Genomic DNA, 19,537 nt, shown 5'->3' with positions numbered 1-19,537 from the left:
TGCCTCTCTTCTACCTCTCCTCTGCCTCTCTGCCTCTCCTCCGTCTCCCTCCCTCCCTCCCCCCCCCTCTCTCTCTCTGCATGTGTGTGTGTGTATACATGTCTGCACATGTGTGTCTTTGCCCATGATTACTCCCTCTCCAGCTCTTCACTTTGTTTCTTGAGACAGGGTCTCTCATTGAACTTGGAGCTCACCATTTTGGCTGGATCGCCTGGCCAGGAGTCTCTGGAACTACATATAGCTACTCCCCAGCACTGAGATTAGAGACGTGGTTACCATTCCCAGAAGCACTTTGTGTCTCTAAATTAGTTTATGCTGTTCATAATTCTATATCAGATAAAATCACATAATAAGGAGTCTTCTGGTTTTAGCAGGGAGCCTGGCTTTTTTCAGTCACATAATTATTCTGAGATCCATATAAATTACCACAAGTAGCAACAGTCTGAGTATTTGAAAGGGTATCCTTCTGTCGTATAAAACATCTCACGTTTTGCTTATTTACCAACCTGTTGGAGAACATTTACGAGGCTTCCAGGTTTTGGCTTTTATGGCTCATTCTCTATCAACATCCATGTACTAGTCTCAGAGTGCACTGTTGTGTCTCTCTAGTCAATGCCTGCTGGTGGCATGGCGGTAAAATCCAGTCTGACTGCTTGTCCTATAACATACTTAAAAGGCTTGCTGAAAATCTAAAGCATAGCCTCCCCTTCACGAATTTTCCCAAAAATGTCAACATAGTTCTGAAAGGACAAGATGAGAAAGTAACAATGAAGTTGTGTCTGTGTCCTGCAGACCATCTCAGTTTTGTGCTCTAGGGCAGAACACAGCACAGTTGGCCCATGAGATAGAGAATCCCGTAGGAAGGGAAGGAAACAGAGTTCTCCAAGGTCAGCTCTGGTACACAGGTGCTAAGACATCCAAGCAGCCAATCAAAGTGCTACCACCAGCCCACCAGGGCTGATCATCTGCATGGTGGCTTGTAAACTAATGGAGAATGAAGAAGACAGTCCCTGGGCTTTGTTTCTGCTGCTCTTAGACGTGTTCTTAAATTTTGTGTAAAACTCCCAAGCAAAAATGGAGAAGGACAAAGCATCATAAAAGAGGGAAGAAGGAGAGAGATGGAGAAAAAAGCAGATTAAATCCCCAGTTTATGATTCATGTAATGACTTATCTTGCAGTACTGTTTTTTTGTTTGTTTGTTGGTTGGTTGGTTTTTTGTTTTTGTTTTTTAAAAAGCAAAGGTTAAAAGACCTGGAGTGAATGGTTACTTGTATTTAGAGCTATGGCCAGGGACCATGTTTAGGTTGACACCCTCAATGCCTCTTTATGACAGGGCCATCACAGAATGTAGTGGGTGGTAATTTTGAAGCTCCAGGTGTAAAGGAAATACTCTTGTTATTTTTAATTTATGAGCTCCTGTAGCAATCCACTCATCAGGAACCCCTCCAGATGTGTAAAGAAATACCAGTGATGCTTAAATTTACTGCAGCTGGAACAGCCGCCCTTTGCTTCCCTGCTCCCACTCTCAACCGCATAGCTCCATAAATCAGGTCTCCTCACGTGCCTATGTTGAGCGGAAACAGAGAACATGCAAAGAAGTAAAGCCGCAACAGGTATCTGGTGCTGCGGTTGGCAGTCAGTACCACAGAGAGGCAGAAAGAGTCATGGTATCTAGTCTTATGTTCTCTGTCTTTTACTATAAAAGCTAAAGCCAAATGTTCATCATCTCAGAGAGTGTGCAACAGGAGACGCACAACTTACTCAAAAGGCTTGAGGGTTTGGCTAACACTCTGAAGGCGAGGCTGTGAGGAATGAAGTATAGATGACTGATTAAGCACAGAAGATCTGAGATAAATTCTGCCTGAGTGCCAGCAGGTGTCACCTCAACAGCCAGAGTGACCTCTAAGAAACAAAGTCAGGAGTGACCTCCTCAGGCTTCAGTAGGGGAGTGATGGACCACACGAAATACTGTGTACTTCCATCTGAGACTTGGGAACTTGGGACTGACTCCAGGATGTCTACTACCACAAAAGAATAATGACAAGAACATAAAATCTGCAGTGCTGGATATCCAAGGCTTTGCACACAGTAGGCCAAGGTTTAGTACAGAGCCAGAGCCCAACTTTACTAAGTAGTAGTATTTTTGCTGAGCTGGGGATGGAACCCAGGGCTTTGCATAAGTCAGGCAAGCCCTCTACCACTAAGCCATACCTAACTCCAGCCCTGCAGCATGGAGTGCCAGCTCCTACCACTACAGAAGTCTGCCATGCCTCAACATAGGAAAGGCTGCTGTGGACAGGCGCTTCTCTGAGACTGACATCTGACAGATGTCTGTGTTCCCAGGTGATATGGTCCTTCTTAGTGACACTGCTGCCAATCAAGAAGACTGTGACACTATTTGATGGAATCATCCCTGGCCACCCTGCAGGTTCAAAAGGGAGGTACCACAACCCCTGGCCACGAGGGTAGTCTTTAGTGGACTCAGAAAACAAAGGAACCAGGAACTACCATAAGGACACAGTTGAGCAAAAGAACTAGTATTAAAGAAGCAGGGTCTAGAAGGAAGGCCTTCAGCCTTGGGGTACAGTGTCCATGAAGATGTACTCCACAGTGCTCAGGAGACACTGCTGAAGTGAAGGATGGACTTCTCCAATGGACAGGGGAGGAAGCTGGCAACTTCTATGGCATACACCATAGCCATCCTGATACACACTCCTCAGACGCTCTGTTTGTGGCAACCAGGAGCTCAGGCTTCTCACTGGAAAGGGACCATGTAAAGTGGAGATGGACATTCACCTGTCTCCATTGAGAGTACATTCAGGAAGGGGATCTGGGCATCAGGCTAGTAAGCAAATAAAGGAAGAAGATAATTTTTGACAATAGTGAGTTATAGGAAGACACCTTTAACTTCTAAGCACCCTGAAGGCTTGGATAAGGTAATAGCAGATGTTTTTTGTGAATGCTGTTCTGAACGTGTATCCTGTTTCTAGCTGTCCTTATTGGGCTGAGAGCTCCTTAATGGAATTGGCTGTCCTATTTCTATTCTAGTTTCTTAAGTATCTAGTATAGTACCATGTGTGTTACCAATAACAGATGCTGGATAGATGGGTAAAGGATGACTAGATGAACGGATGGATGGATGGATGGATGATGGATGGATGGATGGATGGGTGAATGGATAGGTGAATGGATGGATGGGTGGATGGATGATGGATGGATAAATAGGTGGGTGGATGGAAGGGGAGAATGGATGATATACACTCCCAGGATCTTATACAGAGTTCCCTGGGAACCATTCCTGGGATTGGCAACTGGTATCAGTTGTCTGTCAGTCTACTTAGGAAACCTAAGTGGTGGGAGGACTTTTCACCAGAGTTATTCCAGAGATGGAACAAAGGAGTTGGTTTATCTGAGCTGGCCCCTACCAGTCTTGTCTGGGAGCTGCTTCCAAGTCATTGCCCACCCCTTTGACCCCATCCCACCCCAACTTGACAAAATAGACCACATTGTGGGCAAATGCTAGGGCTCAGTAGTCAGCAAAAACTCTCAGATATTGCCACAGACATTAATTAGCCCATGAGAAACATGAAGTTTTATATAAGAGAATTGAGCAGAAAAAAAGTGTGTGTGTGTTTGTGTGTGTGTGTGTGTGTGTGTATGTGTGTGTGTGTATGTGTGTGTGTGTACGTATGTGGTGTGGGTCTTCTCATGAGCTCCTGAAAGGCCTTTGAGGAAAAGGCTTGGGGCAGGGTCACAGCAGCAGAGAGGAGGAGGGCCCCACAGCCAGGCTGTACATGGCCAACTTGGACTCTCAGACACAAAGAAATCCCTGAGGCTCTGTTGTAAAGTCCTTTCCCAGCATCCAGCTTGATTTTTGGAGCTCTTCAGTAGTAGAAATGAGAACTTTAAACACCCAGGCATTCATGGTATAGATATGGCAGCTGAAATTTTCTTTTAATCCTAGACAATAACTACAAAATTCTGAATAGTCAGGTTTCAAAACAGTCTGCTTTTTTTTACAATTGCTACCTTGACACTTCAGGTTGAGCACCAGAGAGACAACTATAATAACATTTGAAAATTTATTTGAGAAAAATGAACCACATTTATTTTTCTGAAGTATCTAAAAAGACCAGAAATGGATTCTGAGCGATGGCTTATATTTCATCACTCTCTTTTATCCATAGGGGCTTGCCTTGTACTGATTATCTCCCTTTTCAACACAGGCCTGGGGACAAGACCTTTCATTGTCCCTGCCAAGGCTCTTTCTTTCCTTTGCTGGGCTTTAGAAGGACAGACCATAGTCCGGATAGGCTTTGGTTCTGGAGCATGCCAAGAAAATGACACAGGTCACTATTTCTAGGCTCATGAAATCCTCTTTCCCAAATTCCAGTGTGCTTCATGAACAAACAGGTCAAGTACCAGGGAAAGAGGATCAAAGTCCAATGGGGCATCCCACCCAATCCCATTGCTTAAAAGAAATGATGGGCGCTTATCAGAAGTAGCAACGTACAATGTGGAAACCTACAATGGCAAGCCTCCCACCTGCCTATCCGTCTGGATGACCTCTGTCAACAGCAGTAACCTTCCCCATACTGGAGGGCTCAAGCCCACAAGAAATTATCTTATTTACAAGCACCACCCCACAGGTTTGGGTTTTTTGTTGTTTCTGTTTTTTACATATTCTATTCTTCTGAGAAGCAAGACAGACTTATATTTTCAAGCATTCATGATTCATTCTTTTCACATTGATCCTCTGGCTATCACAGAGTGCAATCCTGAGGGGTGAGAGTGAGCCTGCCCTCCCTTCTCCTGCTCTCAAGAGCTCAGGTAGAAGTTATAGGAGTGTTCACAGGAGTCATGAGCTGGAAGAAAGAGAAGCAAAAAAAATACAAATGCCATCACAGAAGAGAAAGCAGAGATACCAAACAGGTCTCTCTGTGACTCTGTGATTTATTTCAAACGAAAGCATCATACCTGATGAACCATCATATGTGCTTCCCCACATCCTCGGTGAGGTTCAAATACACAGTGCCCTGGATGGATCTCTTTCCTTCCACAATGCCATTCATCAGCGCACTCAGCCTCTACCCGGCACCACACAGAATAATACATCTTTAGTTTCTCTAATGCCTTCCCCATAATTCTATCCCCAAATGCTTTACATACTTTACTAAGACAGCTTTAGAATTAAAATAATCTATCAGATCGAGGAACAGAAAGCAAGGAGGCTTATTAAAGGAGGAAGACAGAAAGCCCCGATCAGCTGCACTACTCAGGTGACTCAGAAGACCTCCGCCACCGTAACTCTTCTGTGGGCTTATTGTCCCAGGATGCATCCCTCTCTGGTCCTTTACAATGCCCCGTCATGGGGAAACAGTTAGGTAACTGAGCTTTATAAGACATTCAGGTTTCTGACATGCCTCTTTCATACCAGGAAGATGCAAATTCCCTCAAAGTGCTCTACAGCAAAAGGAATCATTCGCCTCTTAAACATGCAGCTTGACCTATGTGACGATTGTCTAAGCACCTCAGCAGAGGACAACCTGGAGACTCTCTAGATTCAAATGTTTTTAATTAACAAATCCCTTTACAGGCCTTGTGAGGGAATGGTGGCAGAGGGTGAGGTACTGGTCATATTAAGCTGGAAGGCCAGCAAGGCTGCACCTTCATCCCTTTCCCGGAGAAGTAGCATTTGCATAGAGACCTTGGGCTGCTTGGCCTGGGAGGCTGCACCCCAGACACAAGGGAAGGCACAGGAGGAAGTGACAGAGCAAAGCTCGGGGGACGGCCCATGGTACTTCCCCAGGGAGCCAGGTTAGTGCCCAAGCAAGTACTAGCAAGAGGGAGCTTGGGGAGGAGGGTGGTACAGGGAATACAGAGAGACTGTGGGAGAGCCTCCAAAAATCTCCAGCTTTTGCTTTGTGGTATAGAAAGCATTATTTTAGTAACTAATACAAGTTAGAATAAAGATCTTCTGATCACAAGCCCACCATCCCCTAGACACACTCAGGTTTTGAAGTAAGCTTGGCATTTACTATTATTATTGTTGTTGTTGTTGTGTTTTTATGTATATATGTGTATTATCTGTGTAGGTGTACATCTACATGTATGAGTGTGTATGTGTGTGTTTATGCATGTGCATGTCTACGTGTATAAGTGTGTATATATCTGTGTGTGGCTGTGTATGTCTAAGTGTCTGTGTGTATATCTGTCTGTATATCTGTGTGTCTGTGTATCTATGTGTGAGTATGTATGTCTGTGTGTGCTTGTGTGTGTCTGTATATGTATATGTGTATGTCTGTGTGCATGTATATATGTCTGTGTGTGTGTGTCTGTATGTGTACATGTGTCTATGTGTGTCCATGTGTGTGTGAATCTGTATATCTGTTGTACAGAAGCACTTGCTTGTGTGGACTTGCTTAGAAGTCAATATGTTTTCCCCGATCTCTTCCCTTTCTTATTCTTAGAGACAAGGCCTCTCTGCAGATCTGGAGCTCACAAGCTATACTTGGTGGCCAGTGAGGCCCTGAAATCTGCCTGTTAGCACTAGGGTTACAAGTACAAACTCCCATGCCCAGTGTTTCGGGCACTAGGGATTTGAACTTAGATCCTCCTAATCGCAAAGCAAGCTCTTTACAAACTAAGCCACCTCCCCAGCTCTGGCAGCCATTTTATGTTGATATTTTACATGGATCTCCCACCATCTCAACAGACATCATGGTGGCAGAGAACAATCACTGATTCATTCAACAAACGTTTCTTGGGTGTTCATTTTACTTCCTGGGGCTTCAGACAAGAACAGAGACAACTACTATCTCTGCATTTTGGAACCGACATTCTAGTTCAGAGGCTCTGGGCTCACTCCCTACACGCTAGCTGTGTAACCTTGTGTGACTTTGGCCAATTTACCTCATCATTCTGTGCAATGGTTTCCATGCCTGTGATAGTATGGTATTAGAGCCAACTGATGAGGGGCTTTTGAAGCTAAAGATGTGATGATGAAGGTGGAGTGTGGAACTTGGGAATGCATCAGACCATGGAAGCTGCTATGATTTCCAAATGAGTAAATACGGATGATGGAAAACTAGTTGCGCTCACACTGCAGCGGGGTGGTAGCGGGGGCACCGCCCCCTCGTCCTTCTTCCTATACACTTGACCATTGCTCCCTCTTCCTTTCAGACTACCATGTCACCTCCAAATTCATTCCTTTTCAGCCTGCTGTATGTCACCCCCAAAGTCAACCCATAAGCAAAAGAGTACTTTCCATCTTTGATTTTCAAGGTCAATGTCATGACAATTCTGACTTGTGGCATTTGTAGAATGACTCACCACTGAGCTCTAGGGTAACTGAATTCTTTTTTCCACAGCCATGTAGCCTTGAACTTGAAATGTAGCTAAGGTTAGCCTTGAACTTCTGATCCTCCCACTTCAACCTCCCAAGAGCCCAATGGTGACAAAATTCTTAAATGTTTCTCCTTCCTATCTACTATCCTTTATTATCGATCAACTTTTCTGGATTATAAAATCAAGATCTAGGACAGGGGTTGGGGTTTGATGCTGGGGATACAGCTCATCTTGCATGCAAACATAGGGATCTTGATCTCTGTCCCTTAGAATCCACATGTAAACACAGGTAGAGTGATACTTGGTTGTACTCCCAATGTTAAGCAGGGTAGACAGGCATATAAAACCTAAGGACTGAAACACCTTCAAAGCCAGGCATGACGATGGATGCTTGCAATGGATACACTTGGAAAGTAGAAGTAGGAGGATGCTAAGTTCAAGGCCAGCCTGAATTATGTAGTCAGTTCAAAATCAACCTGAGTCTCAAAGTAAGACCCTGTTTTAATAGACATAAGAAAAAAAACTTTAAAATTTTAGAGTTACAAATTAGACTAACTGAAGCCACAGGTTCTCTTCTCTCAGCCCGTCTTTGGTGAGCTCATTGCCAAAGGGCTCTGACTTACTCCAGATTTTAAAAAGCCACTGGTCTGTACTCCCTGTACAGATGGCTTCCTTTCTGAGGCATGAAGCCAGATCTTTACAATGGGTATAGAGGCTTGGGTAGCCATCATACAGGATTACAAAGATCTTATAAAGTCAGGCATCATGTAGAAGTCTATGTGGAGGGAGGCAGTTCACTGATTTTTCCACCCATGACAGGGTTCTATCCTTCTGAGGCAGGTGCTGTGTATCACCTCCAAGACTCACATGGTCACATCTTATCTTAACCTTCACCAACCTGTGAAACAGACAGGATGATATCCAAGGACAACAGAAAATCAAAGGCTGGAGAAGTCAAGTCAACTGTCTAGCTTGGGGCTGGAGGTTAAGCCTTGAGCTGGTCCATCTTTTCATTTGTTTTTTTTTTTTTTTCAGTGTCCTTCCGAGCCTATCACCAACACCAGTAAAAAGACACCAATAACTAGAACCACAGCTGCAGAGAGCAGTTAGCAAGGATCACTGGGATACTATGGGTTCACTGACACTTCGCCTTCAAACATTCTCACCAAGGCATGTCCAGGGGTTTTGTTCCAAATGGTCCCAGATATTGTGAGCTGATAGTTCACACCTCAGCAAGATGACAGTTGGGCATAGCCCCTGTTTAGGAGAAATGCATACTGTACATACTGCCATACTGGGATATGGTTGGGGATACACTCATGGGTGCAGGGTCACCCACTCACACTAGTCTGTGCCAAACCACAGGTACTGATTCTGTTCTGCTCTGTTTGCCTAAGCCAGTACAAAATGCTAAGTTCAAGACCATCCTGAATTACATAGTAAGTTCAAAATCAACCTGAGCCTCAAAGTAAGACCCTGTTTTAATCAACATAAGAAAAAAAAACTTCAAAAATTTAGTGTTACGAATTAGATTAACTGAATCCTATATGAAACTATATGATGCTTGGGATGGCACACTTGCTGTTTGGTGTGCATCAAGTATCTTTGAATTCTTTTATTAAATTTAGGCTTATATATTTTGCTTTGTATGCATAAATGTTTTACCTGCATGTACATCTATGTACATTTGTGTCCGTTACTCTCAAGGTCAGAAGAGGGCATTGGATCCCCTAAGACTGGAGCTACAGACAGTTATGAGCTATCATATAGATGCTGAGACTCAAACCCAGGTTCCCTGGTAGACAACAAGTGCTCTTAATTACTGAGCCAACGCTGCAGCCCCTGAGATTCCATTTAACACAGGGTTCCACAGTGTAGGCACTAAAGGCAGCCACTTGTTTGCAATGCCTTTGCCATCTCTCAGGGCAATCAGGGGGTATTTCTTAGTGAAATGTACACCTGATACTGTTTCCTGGGGCCTTGGAAATCCAAAGGCACTAGAAACTCACTTTGCTCCTTCTTAGAGTCTTCCTTTCACACTGCCACTGAGGCGAGTTTAAGTGGGACTACATTCATTCAACTGGGACTCCTAGAAGTTCACTTCATCCATATGCATGAGCAATGCTTCTTTCTTTTCCAACAAGTGCTCAGAACCTTTTCTAAGAAGAGTAAACCTAAGCCTGCCAGGAATACATGAGCCAGAGATCCAGGGGTGATGGTTTGGCCTTCAGTGATCCTTGCCTGGCTCTGCTTAGCTGCCAAAAAAGGGGACAGGATGGTTGGAGCATCTGGAGCCCAGGCCGCACCTGCAGGTAGTTAGGAAAAAGATGCCCCCATTGGAGGCGTGCAGGAGTCTCTCCATGAGCCTACAGTGCTTTGGTCCTTAAAGCCCATTCACAATTGGGTGCCCTGTTCCATTACACAACTGTGCATACTGGTTCTCACCAGTGTCTCCCTGGAAGCTCCATAGTGGTCCTGCTTCCGTGGGAAGCTGTGGAATAGTCAAGAGTGGAGGAAAGTGGAGTGGTGAGAGGGGAGAGTGGTGAGGACTGGCCATCAGAAGCAGGCCTGCCAGAGTAAGCAGGCAAGGTAAGTATCCTGCTGCTATGAAACCAGAAGGAACTTGGAAAATAATAACAGGAAAGTTGAGTAACAGAAAATTTCCACGATATGAGCTGATAAAGGTTCTTACACAGCTCTCATTTGTATGGTTTTAGGTTCTGGGGTGCTTTTTTAAAATAAATCTTTTGAGTATAAATCTAATAATAACACAACCCTGGAAAATAGCTGCTCTGGTCAGTAAAGCCAGAGGCAGAAATAAAGCCCTATCTCTACAGCATAAGTCAGCAGTCGAGAGATGAATCGTGTGTGTACCTGGCTCCATTTTTTTACTCCTGCATCTCCTGAGATCAACTGTAGTATTCAGGTGTCTTTTCCCAGTAATGGTTGTTGATATGTCTCATGAGTGTCCCTGCAGGGAACTGTGTCTGATGGAGAACAAGGAGACCAACTACAGGCAGCCCCATGATCTTCCTCATCCTTCTTGGGCTTAATAAGCTCAGAGCACACAGCCAAATACCACTATTACGTGTAAAGTACCCAGGGATGGAAGAAAGCCTCCTTTATCCAAGATCAGACATGCAAAGCCTTTGCTGGAGCCAGCTCAACCAGGAGCTATTTTTATTTGGCTATCAGCAAGATGGTAGATATAATAGCAATAAGAATGGGGACAGTTGTAACTACAGCTGCATGTGGCCCACTGGGGGCTGAGCAGAGGGTTGAACATGGTCCTGACAGCAGTGCTAGGCATCTAGAGTCAGCCCCGTAAAATCAGTTTACCCTCGACTCTGGGACCTGGTTTTACTACAATGGCAATCTCCAGCTCCAGGTGCTATGGCCAAATCAGTCATATAACAGCCAGGGACATGTTCAGGAGGCTTTGAGCAAACTGTCAGGCAATAGAGGGGCCACCTAAGACAAAAACGGAAGGGCTAGCAGTGAAGGATTAGACACAGCCAGCATTAGTAACAACCCTAGGAAAAGAACAGATTTAGACCAAAGACAGAAGGCAAGAGGAGTGGTGTGTGTTCATGAATGACACTGAGACCTGGCCCCATGGAGGACATCATGGGCATGACAGCAACCTCATGAAAGAACAGAACAGGATGGATGGCAGGTGAGAAGGCAGAGCACATGGATCCCACAAAATGAATGTAAGATGTGTTGGTTACTTATCATTGTGACCCAAGACCTCCACCGCTCAAGGGAGGCAGGATTTATCTGGGCTCACATTTCAGTTCATAGAGCCTTTGCCCTGAACCCTTGACAGACCATGACAGTGGCAGTAGATGATCTTCAATACTGGTGGACAGGAAGCAGGGTGGGAGCGGGGGAACAGGAAGGACCCCAGATGGCATACAGCCTGCAAAGACATGGCCACAGTGTCAGCTTCTTCCACTCAGTCTCCCGCCCTCCACCTCCCCCCTCATTATATCGTCATACTGGCTGTGAATGCATTGAAGGCTTGACTGGTCCACCCATGATATAAGCACCTTCAAGGTCTTCTTGTCTCTGGAAATGGCCCTCTCAAACAAGTGGGTTCTACTGGTCTTCTAGGTACTTCACAATCCAATCAGGTTGCCAATCAAGATTAGTAACCACAGAGAGCAAAGCTATATTGGAACCCTAGAGTTTATCCAGAAACTTCAAACTCAGGACAGACACAGTTTAAATCAACAGGAAAAAACAGTGTAACTGGATCTTCAAATGGAAAATCGTTAAGTTTAAGGAAGGGGACAGGAGGGACACAGAGACCAAAGGGGAAAAACTCCACAGTTGTTGATGCTTCTTCAGATTATTTGGGAATTGAAAACTCAGTGTGAAGCTATGAGGTCATCTGAAGGATTCATTTTCTTTTCCAAGGTTTGAGGCAATTCCATGCATGATACAGGACCTACTCATTGCTTTTCAAATAACAGTGAAATTTCCATTGCCTCAGCCTTCAATGACAGGGTCCCCTCATTGGGTTTTGTTTACATTTTATGATAGAAAGCAAAGTACATAATTAGTGAACAGTCAGCACAAGGAGAAACCTAACCATAGCCTACCCACGGCATCGTCTCGTCTCAGTGATGTAAAATTTACGCTAAAGGGTTCGCACTTTTGAGATGGCCTTCATGCTCCATAGCAACACATTACTAATGACTTGAGGATAGATGTGCCAGTTTCTTCTTTCGTTCTATTGCTATCACCTTTAGCCCTCTTTCTTTAAGACAGAGTGGCTGACCGCTAGCTAACTATCCTTAAACCTTTAAACTCCTGTCTCCTAAGTGCTGAGATTACAGGTGGAATACCACCATGCTTTATCTATGCAATGTCGAAGATCCACTCCTAGGCTTTACACAAGCTAAGTGAACACCCTACATATAAGCTACACTCATAGCCTAAACTTTATTGTTTTTAAAGTTTCTTTCCCTGCAAGAACAGTAGACTAGACTTTTGAAGTATAGGCAATCACTAAAGGGCTTATTATCTCAAGAAAGAGCGTTTTATTCTTCGATTCAACAGATCCAATGGCTTGAATGTGCCCTCTCCAAAACTCATGTTGAAGCTTGATCCTCACTGCCTTGGTCTTATGAGGCTGGACCTTCAGAAGGCCATTAGAGCATGGAAGCTCAGAAAATCTTGGTCTCTCTTCCCCTTCTGTCTTCCACCTCATGAGGACAAACCAACAAGATGCCATGTTGGAAGCAGACAGCAGCCCTTACAAAGGAGCTGGTACCCTGGTCTTGGATTTTCCAGTCTCTGGAAGGAAAGAAATAATCTCTTATTCCTTATAAGCCACCCAATCTGGAACATTGGGTTACATGAGCAGACTACAGCAATGGGCCTGGAGTTACAGTGAATGTTCTACAGAAAGGCATAAATACTTCCTCATGCGTCTCTGGAACCCAAAGAAGTGACAGATCCCTGATTATGTCTCTCACTCTTGAATGAATATCTCTCTCTCTCTCTCTCTCTCTCTCTCTCTCTCTCTCTCTCTCTCTCTCTCTCTCCCTCCCTCCCTCCCTCCCTCCCTCCCTCTATCTCTCTCTGTCTCTGTCTCTCTCTCTCTTCCTCCCTCCCTCTGTCTCTGTTTCTCTGTCTCTCTGTCTCTCTGTCTCTCTGTCTCTCTCTCTCCCTCCCCATCCTTCCCCCTCTCTCCCTCTCTCCCTCTTTCTGCTGTAAGTGTCCATCTATGACAAGCAGGTTGTTCATATGCTACCTTACTTGCTGGAAGGAAGCAAAATCCCATGACAAGCCAGGGAGATGGGTAAGTGATGAGCGGAGAGTGTGCTCATGTGCTTTTTCCACGGTACTCTGTCTTTCTGTACACTATAAGCCCTTTGAGGGCAAGCTCATAGCATTAGACTCCACGTGCTATCTGTGTTTACCACAAAAAAAAATATACAAGGGAACCAGAAGGAGCACTCTGCACATAAGCTGCTTCCACCAAGCCTGATGACCTGAGTTCAATCCCTGAACTCACAAGGTGGAAAAAATGAGCCAACTCCCACAAGATATCTTCTGATCTGTATGTACATGCATGTACATGCATACACACAGATAGATGATTGATTGATAGATAGATAGATAGATAGATAGATAGATAGATAGATAGACAGACAGACAGACGGACAGATAGAACTAGGGAGTAAGCCACCTTTTGGAGTCTTTGCTCACTGCTAGCATCACCTACAGAGTTTCCGGTCAGTATTACAGACGCATTCCTCTTAGGTGCCCAGCACCTGTTCTCTTTTAATAGAACCAACCAGAAGTCCCAGCCCCTTATTTCTTTACAAGTCAAATCTTTCTTTGGTGTTTTGTTTTGTTTGTGAGTCTGGCAGTTTTGTGTGGAATCCTCTGAAACACAGGGATTCAAAAGAGCATCTAGGTAGGAGGTGAGAGTTCAATTCCAAAGAGCACCTAAAGCTCATTCCCTCCAGCAAAGAGGCCAGTCTCACCCACTCCAGCATGGAGACCAGGTAGCCACTTGGCACACCTTCCTTCTCCCTCACTGACAAAAACTTCACTCTCTAAGTGATGTGAACAGGCAACAAGTTCTCCATCATTCTCAGAGAGCTGGAAGATGGCTCTCCCTCCTATTCTAAGGTTTCATTCAGCCTTTGCTCACACACTTGGGTACCCCACAGAGACAAAAACTGGCCTCTTACACAGGATATAGAAGATTCTTGCTGTAAGGTGTCTTGTCAGTACTCAGCTACCCGTGGCTACCCTCTGATAGGCCTCCAGGGTCTCAGGATCATCTGGGCCTATAACGTGTCCTCCCAAATGCTTACATCCCTCCATTCCTGCTTCAAACAGCAGAGATGTAACATCCCAGTGGGCTTGGGTTTCTTGCTTGATAGTCCAGATACCACAGTGGTTCACACACAGGAGGAGCTAACAGTGGCCCTTGCTAGGAGCCTGGCATATACATATGGTGCTTCTTTTCCCATATCCAAACCAGTGCAAATGTTCAGAGAAGAGTAAACACAGCGCCCTAATATAATGAGCACCTCAAAGCTGGGCTCCCAACAACCCTTCCTGACACCTATTATAGAAGGCATTTTCTCTCAGGATCCTGTCCTTCCCTTCCTCCTCTGGTTTGTCCCCTTCCTCAGTCAGAACCCTTTCTTACATTCCACTATTCCTAGCAAAGAGGAAAGCCACATTAAATTAAACTTCTGTCATGTTCTTAATAATTTAACATCACCTAATTTTAATCTTCAGACTAGACCTTATCCTCAGTTTATAGATGTGGAAACTGAGGCATGCAAACCCTCTGATCCCATACTCTGTGCTACTTATACAGATCCTGTTTACTCTGGAGCCTGAGAATCTTAGAGAACAATTTCTAAGGTTTAGCTTCAAGTATCAAGTAAAGAGTGAATTGTGAGAAGAGCAGGCATATCAACCCCCTGCTATTTCTGTCTCTGTTGTGAGTTAACTCCGAGGAACCTTCCCAGTTCTCAGTGCCCTTGTTCATAAAATCATGAGATTGAATTAGACAACCTGTCACCCCACTCAGCTGTCCTTTGTCTCCTGCCCTGTCTCTGCCTTGCTGCTAAAATTAGGCTGACAACATAGTTCAAATACCTTTCATTTTTGATTCTCATGGCTTTAAGTTCTCTCAGATTAGCTTCATACCCAGTGTTTGATTAGCTATATATCCAGTGTCAAGGAGTAATACACCTAGCATCTCTATGTCTTTTTTTTTTTTGACAGGTTCGTGAGCAGATAAGTGTGGCATCAGTAGCCACAGGTCTGTATCTACTACATCTTTACCCCAAAGAGGGCCATCTTTAGAGCCACATGTTCTTACAACAGCAGTTCTCAACCCAGGACACATCTGATTATTACAGGATATAGTAGGGACAAGGGGACATGGGTATGTAATAGACAGAGTCCAAAGATTCTACAAAACACACTATAATGCATAGGGCAGTCTCCTCAACAGAGTTCTCTGGCTCACAATGTCAACAGGTCCAGTTTGGAAATCTTGCTTTCAAAAAGCCAACTCAAAGAACAATATTGAATGTCTTCTACTAGTTTCAGCTGATTTTGTCCACATAGGATGCATACCAGCTGGGTGTACCCAAAAGAACCAAAGATCTGAGCATCTCTTACCGTGCAAAGAAGGAAGCGGCCACCGAGGTCCCCGTGGAAGTCTCACTGGCCGCACAGGAACCCTGTGGGGCTGGGACACTGCTGGCTGCAGGCTTGTCAGCATTGTAGTGGTTGAGCGCTGACTCTGTCAGTCCCTCACGGCTGGTTTCTGTCATCAGCTGGGAGATCTGACAAAGAAATGACATGGAGCTCATTACTTGTGGCTCACAGAATGTCTGCCCATTGCCAGCAGGTTGCTGTCTAGAGAAGAGGGTGGGCTTAATCCCACCCACACTCGGTTACCTGGAGGCGCACGGGATTTCTATGACCATTTCCCAGCATGTTAGCTAGGTCACTTCCTGTTTCCATTTAAAATAATGTAATAAAATAACCCCTGACATTATAGGTTGCATTACACCTACATCTTCCCAGCCTGGAGAGAAGAAAGTGTCACCTATTAGCCACATGCTCTTCATAGCCTAGGATCAGAACTATGACATGAACTAATGCTGGATTCACACCAAGAAAGACTTCAAGTGCTCACAAAGAAGGGGACAGGCAGAGGTTCAGTCTCTGAAGTCACAAGCAAGCCTGCTACTAATGCAGGACACGAGGGATTCAGATAAAGAGATCTTGGGACAGTGGTTGGGGTCAGCTATAGGAAGATAGATGGGTTATAGATGCAGATAAAACAGACACAGCTACCACGTAGTACCAGTGGTTTCTCATGGAGGGTTTAGAACACTTTAGACTTCATTTCATTCTGATTCATTAATAGGACCATGAATGATTTCTGTTTTGTTTCTTTTTGTTTTGTTTTTGCTGTTGTTTTGTCTTGAATTCTTGACCCTCCCGTTTCTACCTCCCAAGTGCTGGGACTGCAGGGATGCACCGACACATCTGGTATTAGTCTGGTATGATGCTTGGTTTTAACTACCAACTTTATATAACCTGTTGCTGGTTGGCCTGTGGGCATCATGCCTGTTGGGGACTTTTCTTAATTGGGTTAACTGATATGGGGAGACTCACCCTGAATGTAGAAGACATTTCATAGGCTGGGTCCCCAACTGTATAAAAGTGAGAACTATGACCTGAGCAAGAAGACAGGTATGCATGTATCCATTACTGGCCTGAGCCGTGACTAGCTGTTTCAGGTCCTGGCTACCTTAACTTCTCTGCTATGATGGAGTGTTGTGGTGAAATAATTCTTTCCTTCCCTCCTTAAGTGACTCTGTCGGGGAATTTTATCACAGCAAGGAAAAAACACTAGAGCACACAGTGTTCCCATTCTTGTTTGAGAACTGGTCTCTTGCAGCATAGGCTGCCGTTGGACTCACTATGTAGCCGAGACTGCCTCCTTTTTATTTCTAGTGATTGTTTTTGTAATGGAAGTCCACATAGATAGTCTATTCTGTTTGTCTCCCATCTGCTGTAAGACCCACACTTCTGTGAAAAATTAGGATGTGGTATGGAGATACACTTATGTTCACCTGACTTAATATGGTGTTTTGTGGGGTAAAACTCTAAGTGTGCTATTTAAAGTTACTTTAAAACTTTAATCTACTTCCAAAAGGGAAAACATTAGCTGAAATAAACAAACAAAAAGAAAAATGACTTCAGTTAAACAAAAAAGATCTTTGGCCTGCTACTCTTAAATGATAAGTGGAAAATACTCCCATCATTTGTAAAACATGGGTGAAATAAAACCCAGGGCAGGAGCCTTTCCCCCGTGGTCACTGAGCAGGGTAGCTGGCCACAGGGGAGACGAGGGAGCCGGGGCTAACACTGGGGATGTAAAACCATTTATACCTCTCAGTTTTAGCAGAGCAGTCATTCACTCTGCATACCATTGACTTGAAACTATTTAAACTTCTGCTGTACCTTGGGAAGTTCAGCATCACTCAGTGGAGATTCTGACAACCTGTACTTTCTTACTCTCATTCTACACACAAGAAACAAATGTGACCCCTTCACAGCAGCTGGAGAGGGGGCAGCACAGAGAAGGCCCGGAGGATGGTTTACCTGGTATTCCATGGGGGCTACTAACTCTCCATAGGCATAGCTCACCTCTAAAAGCTGCCTATACCACCAACAGCTGCCACCATCCCAGAGGGGACAATGAGGAGACTGCCCATATGCATTGTTGTCCCCACTGGCTATTAATGCTAAAGCCACAGATGGTACATGATGCTCTCCTGGACAACACCCAGGAACCAAACCAAACGCTCAAATCCATGGCTCCTCGTTTCCATCAAAAGCCACCGTGAAGGCACTCCTCACCCAATCCTGTGGATGTTTCCTGACCCTTTGCTTTATTTCTTTTTAAATGTATTTTGTGTCTTTTAAATTTTTAAACAGCTCTTCCATTTTTACTTCTGTGTCCATACTTGGGGTTACACTCAGCAAGTTACACATCTCTGGATAACGGATCAGAGCTGGCTTGTCCACGTATACCAAGATCAACACAGCCACACAGAGCTAAGAAAACCATGTCTGCGACATGGATCTCGACTGTTTTATTTTCTGCTGCTCACATCTATCTGACTAAAACTTCTTGTCTACAGTCCTTGAAATAAGCAAATATATTTCTTTTCCAGATTTCATTATTTTCCTGGGCTTGTCTGCATGTGCACTAGGCAAGTGCTCTACCACTGAGTCCTGTCCATTGTTCTTGGTGCTTAGCTGTACCAGGTACTTCGGCAGACACACATACAAATACATCTTTGGGTCTCAGGTGTCTTCAATATTTCCTTCCTTTGCAATTTGTACAGGCATCTCTAGCTGACAGTATGTGGTGCAGACAGTAAACAGGAGAACTGGCTGTATTCAACTTCTGGGCTCTGTCCAGCTGTATCTTTGTCACTCTGAAAGTCAGAGAAGTCAGGCACCCTCTCAAAAGCTGTAGCTGTTTTAACTCAGCAATCAAAATCATGTTTCCAGATGATTATGAAAAAGGAGCTTGCATATCAGATAAGCCAGCACTGAGCCACTCTGTACAGGCTCTGAGTGCTGGGGTTTGGCTGATAACTTCTCACCAAGGGGCTATCTCACCAAGTCACTAACTATCAAGAACTACTCCCTTCAACCTTGACAATTATCTCTAAGACAATACCAACAGTCATGAATGAATTACCTCAGGAGTCAAAGGGGCAAATAGTTGCCCACTGGATACGACTGAGTTAGGAAAGATCTGTCCAACACAAGTTCCTTCTTTGGCTCTAAACTGAAGGTAGCCCATCCCAGAGTTGTACACACATTAAACAGAAAGGCTGAAGATGCTAAATGCATCACCATTTTCTGCTAGTCTTCTAAGATTGATAAGCCCTTCCCCAAGGCCCATGGGAGACAGGCAACATAATGCTATCTAGACAACTTGGCTAGCTCCTAGCTTATAGATGAGGAAAGACTTGTGAAGGAGACACATGATTTGACCAAGGTCTCACAGCACGGTGAAAATGCAGGCCCTGAAGCCATTCTATTTTCCTTCCTTGGTCCATCTGACTTCTGTTACCAATATGTGTTGAACAAGCTGAAGATCGAGTGGATTTGGGTTTTACAGAAAGTAAACTGTGCTAAGTGCATCACTTCATGGGAAAGAATCAGACCAGAAAACTAGACATACATTAGAAACATGTAGGGACCCTAGAACATATCCTGTCTTAGAAAGCTACCCACATATGTGATGTTTGTGTGTGTGTGTGTGTGTGTGCATGAGTGTGTGTGTGAGTGTATGTGTGTATGTGTGAGTGCATGTGTAAGTGTGTGTGAGGGAGTACATGTGTGTTATGTGAGAGAGTGAGTATGCATGTATACACGAGTGCATTGTGTGTGTTGTGAGTGCGCATATGTGTGTGTATATACATATATATATATAATATATCTTATCTATAATGTGCTAATAGAGAGGCTTCCAGATGTGCTTTCAGACAAATCTCCAGGTGAAATAAAGGCCTAGGGGTAGGAGGGAACCACTGTTGTCCTGTGTAGAATGAGCAGGGTTCACAGCTGTAGGAGGGAACCACTGTTGTCCTGTGTAGAATGA

General features: G+C 44.4%; 1 protein-coding gene across 1 annotated transcript in view; it reads right to left on the bottom strand.

The window, feature by feature from the left end:
- The window catches only part of Kif26b (kinesin family member 26B), a 400,661-nt gene that overhangs the window by 198,748 nt on the left and 182,376 nt on the right, over positions 1-19,537 (bottom strand). Inside the window, exon 4 of the mRNA XM_028755262.1 lies at positions 15,517-15,683. Within this exon, the coding sequence (XP_028611095.1) occupies positions 15,517-15,683 (167 nt within the window). The remainder of the gene's footprint in view (positions 1-15,516; positions 15,684-19,537) is intronic.

Source organism: Grammomys surdaster, unplaced genomic scaffold, assembly GCF_004785775.1.
Source record: "Grammomys surdaster isolate TR1022 unplaced genomic scaffold, NIH_TR_1.0 126051, whole genome shotgun sequence".
NCBI lineage: Eukaryota > Metazoa > Chordata > Mammalia > Rodentia > Muridae > Grammomys > Grammomys surdaster.
This window is presented reverse-complemented; position numbering and strand designations above follow the sequence as displayed.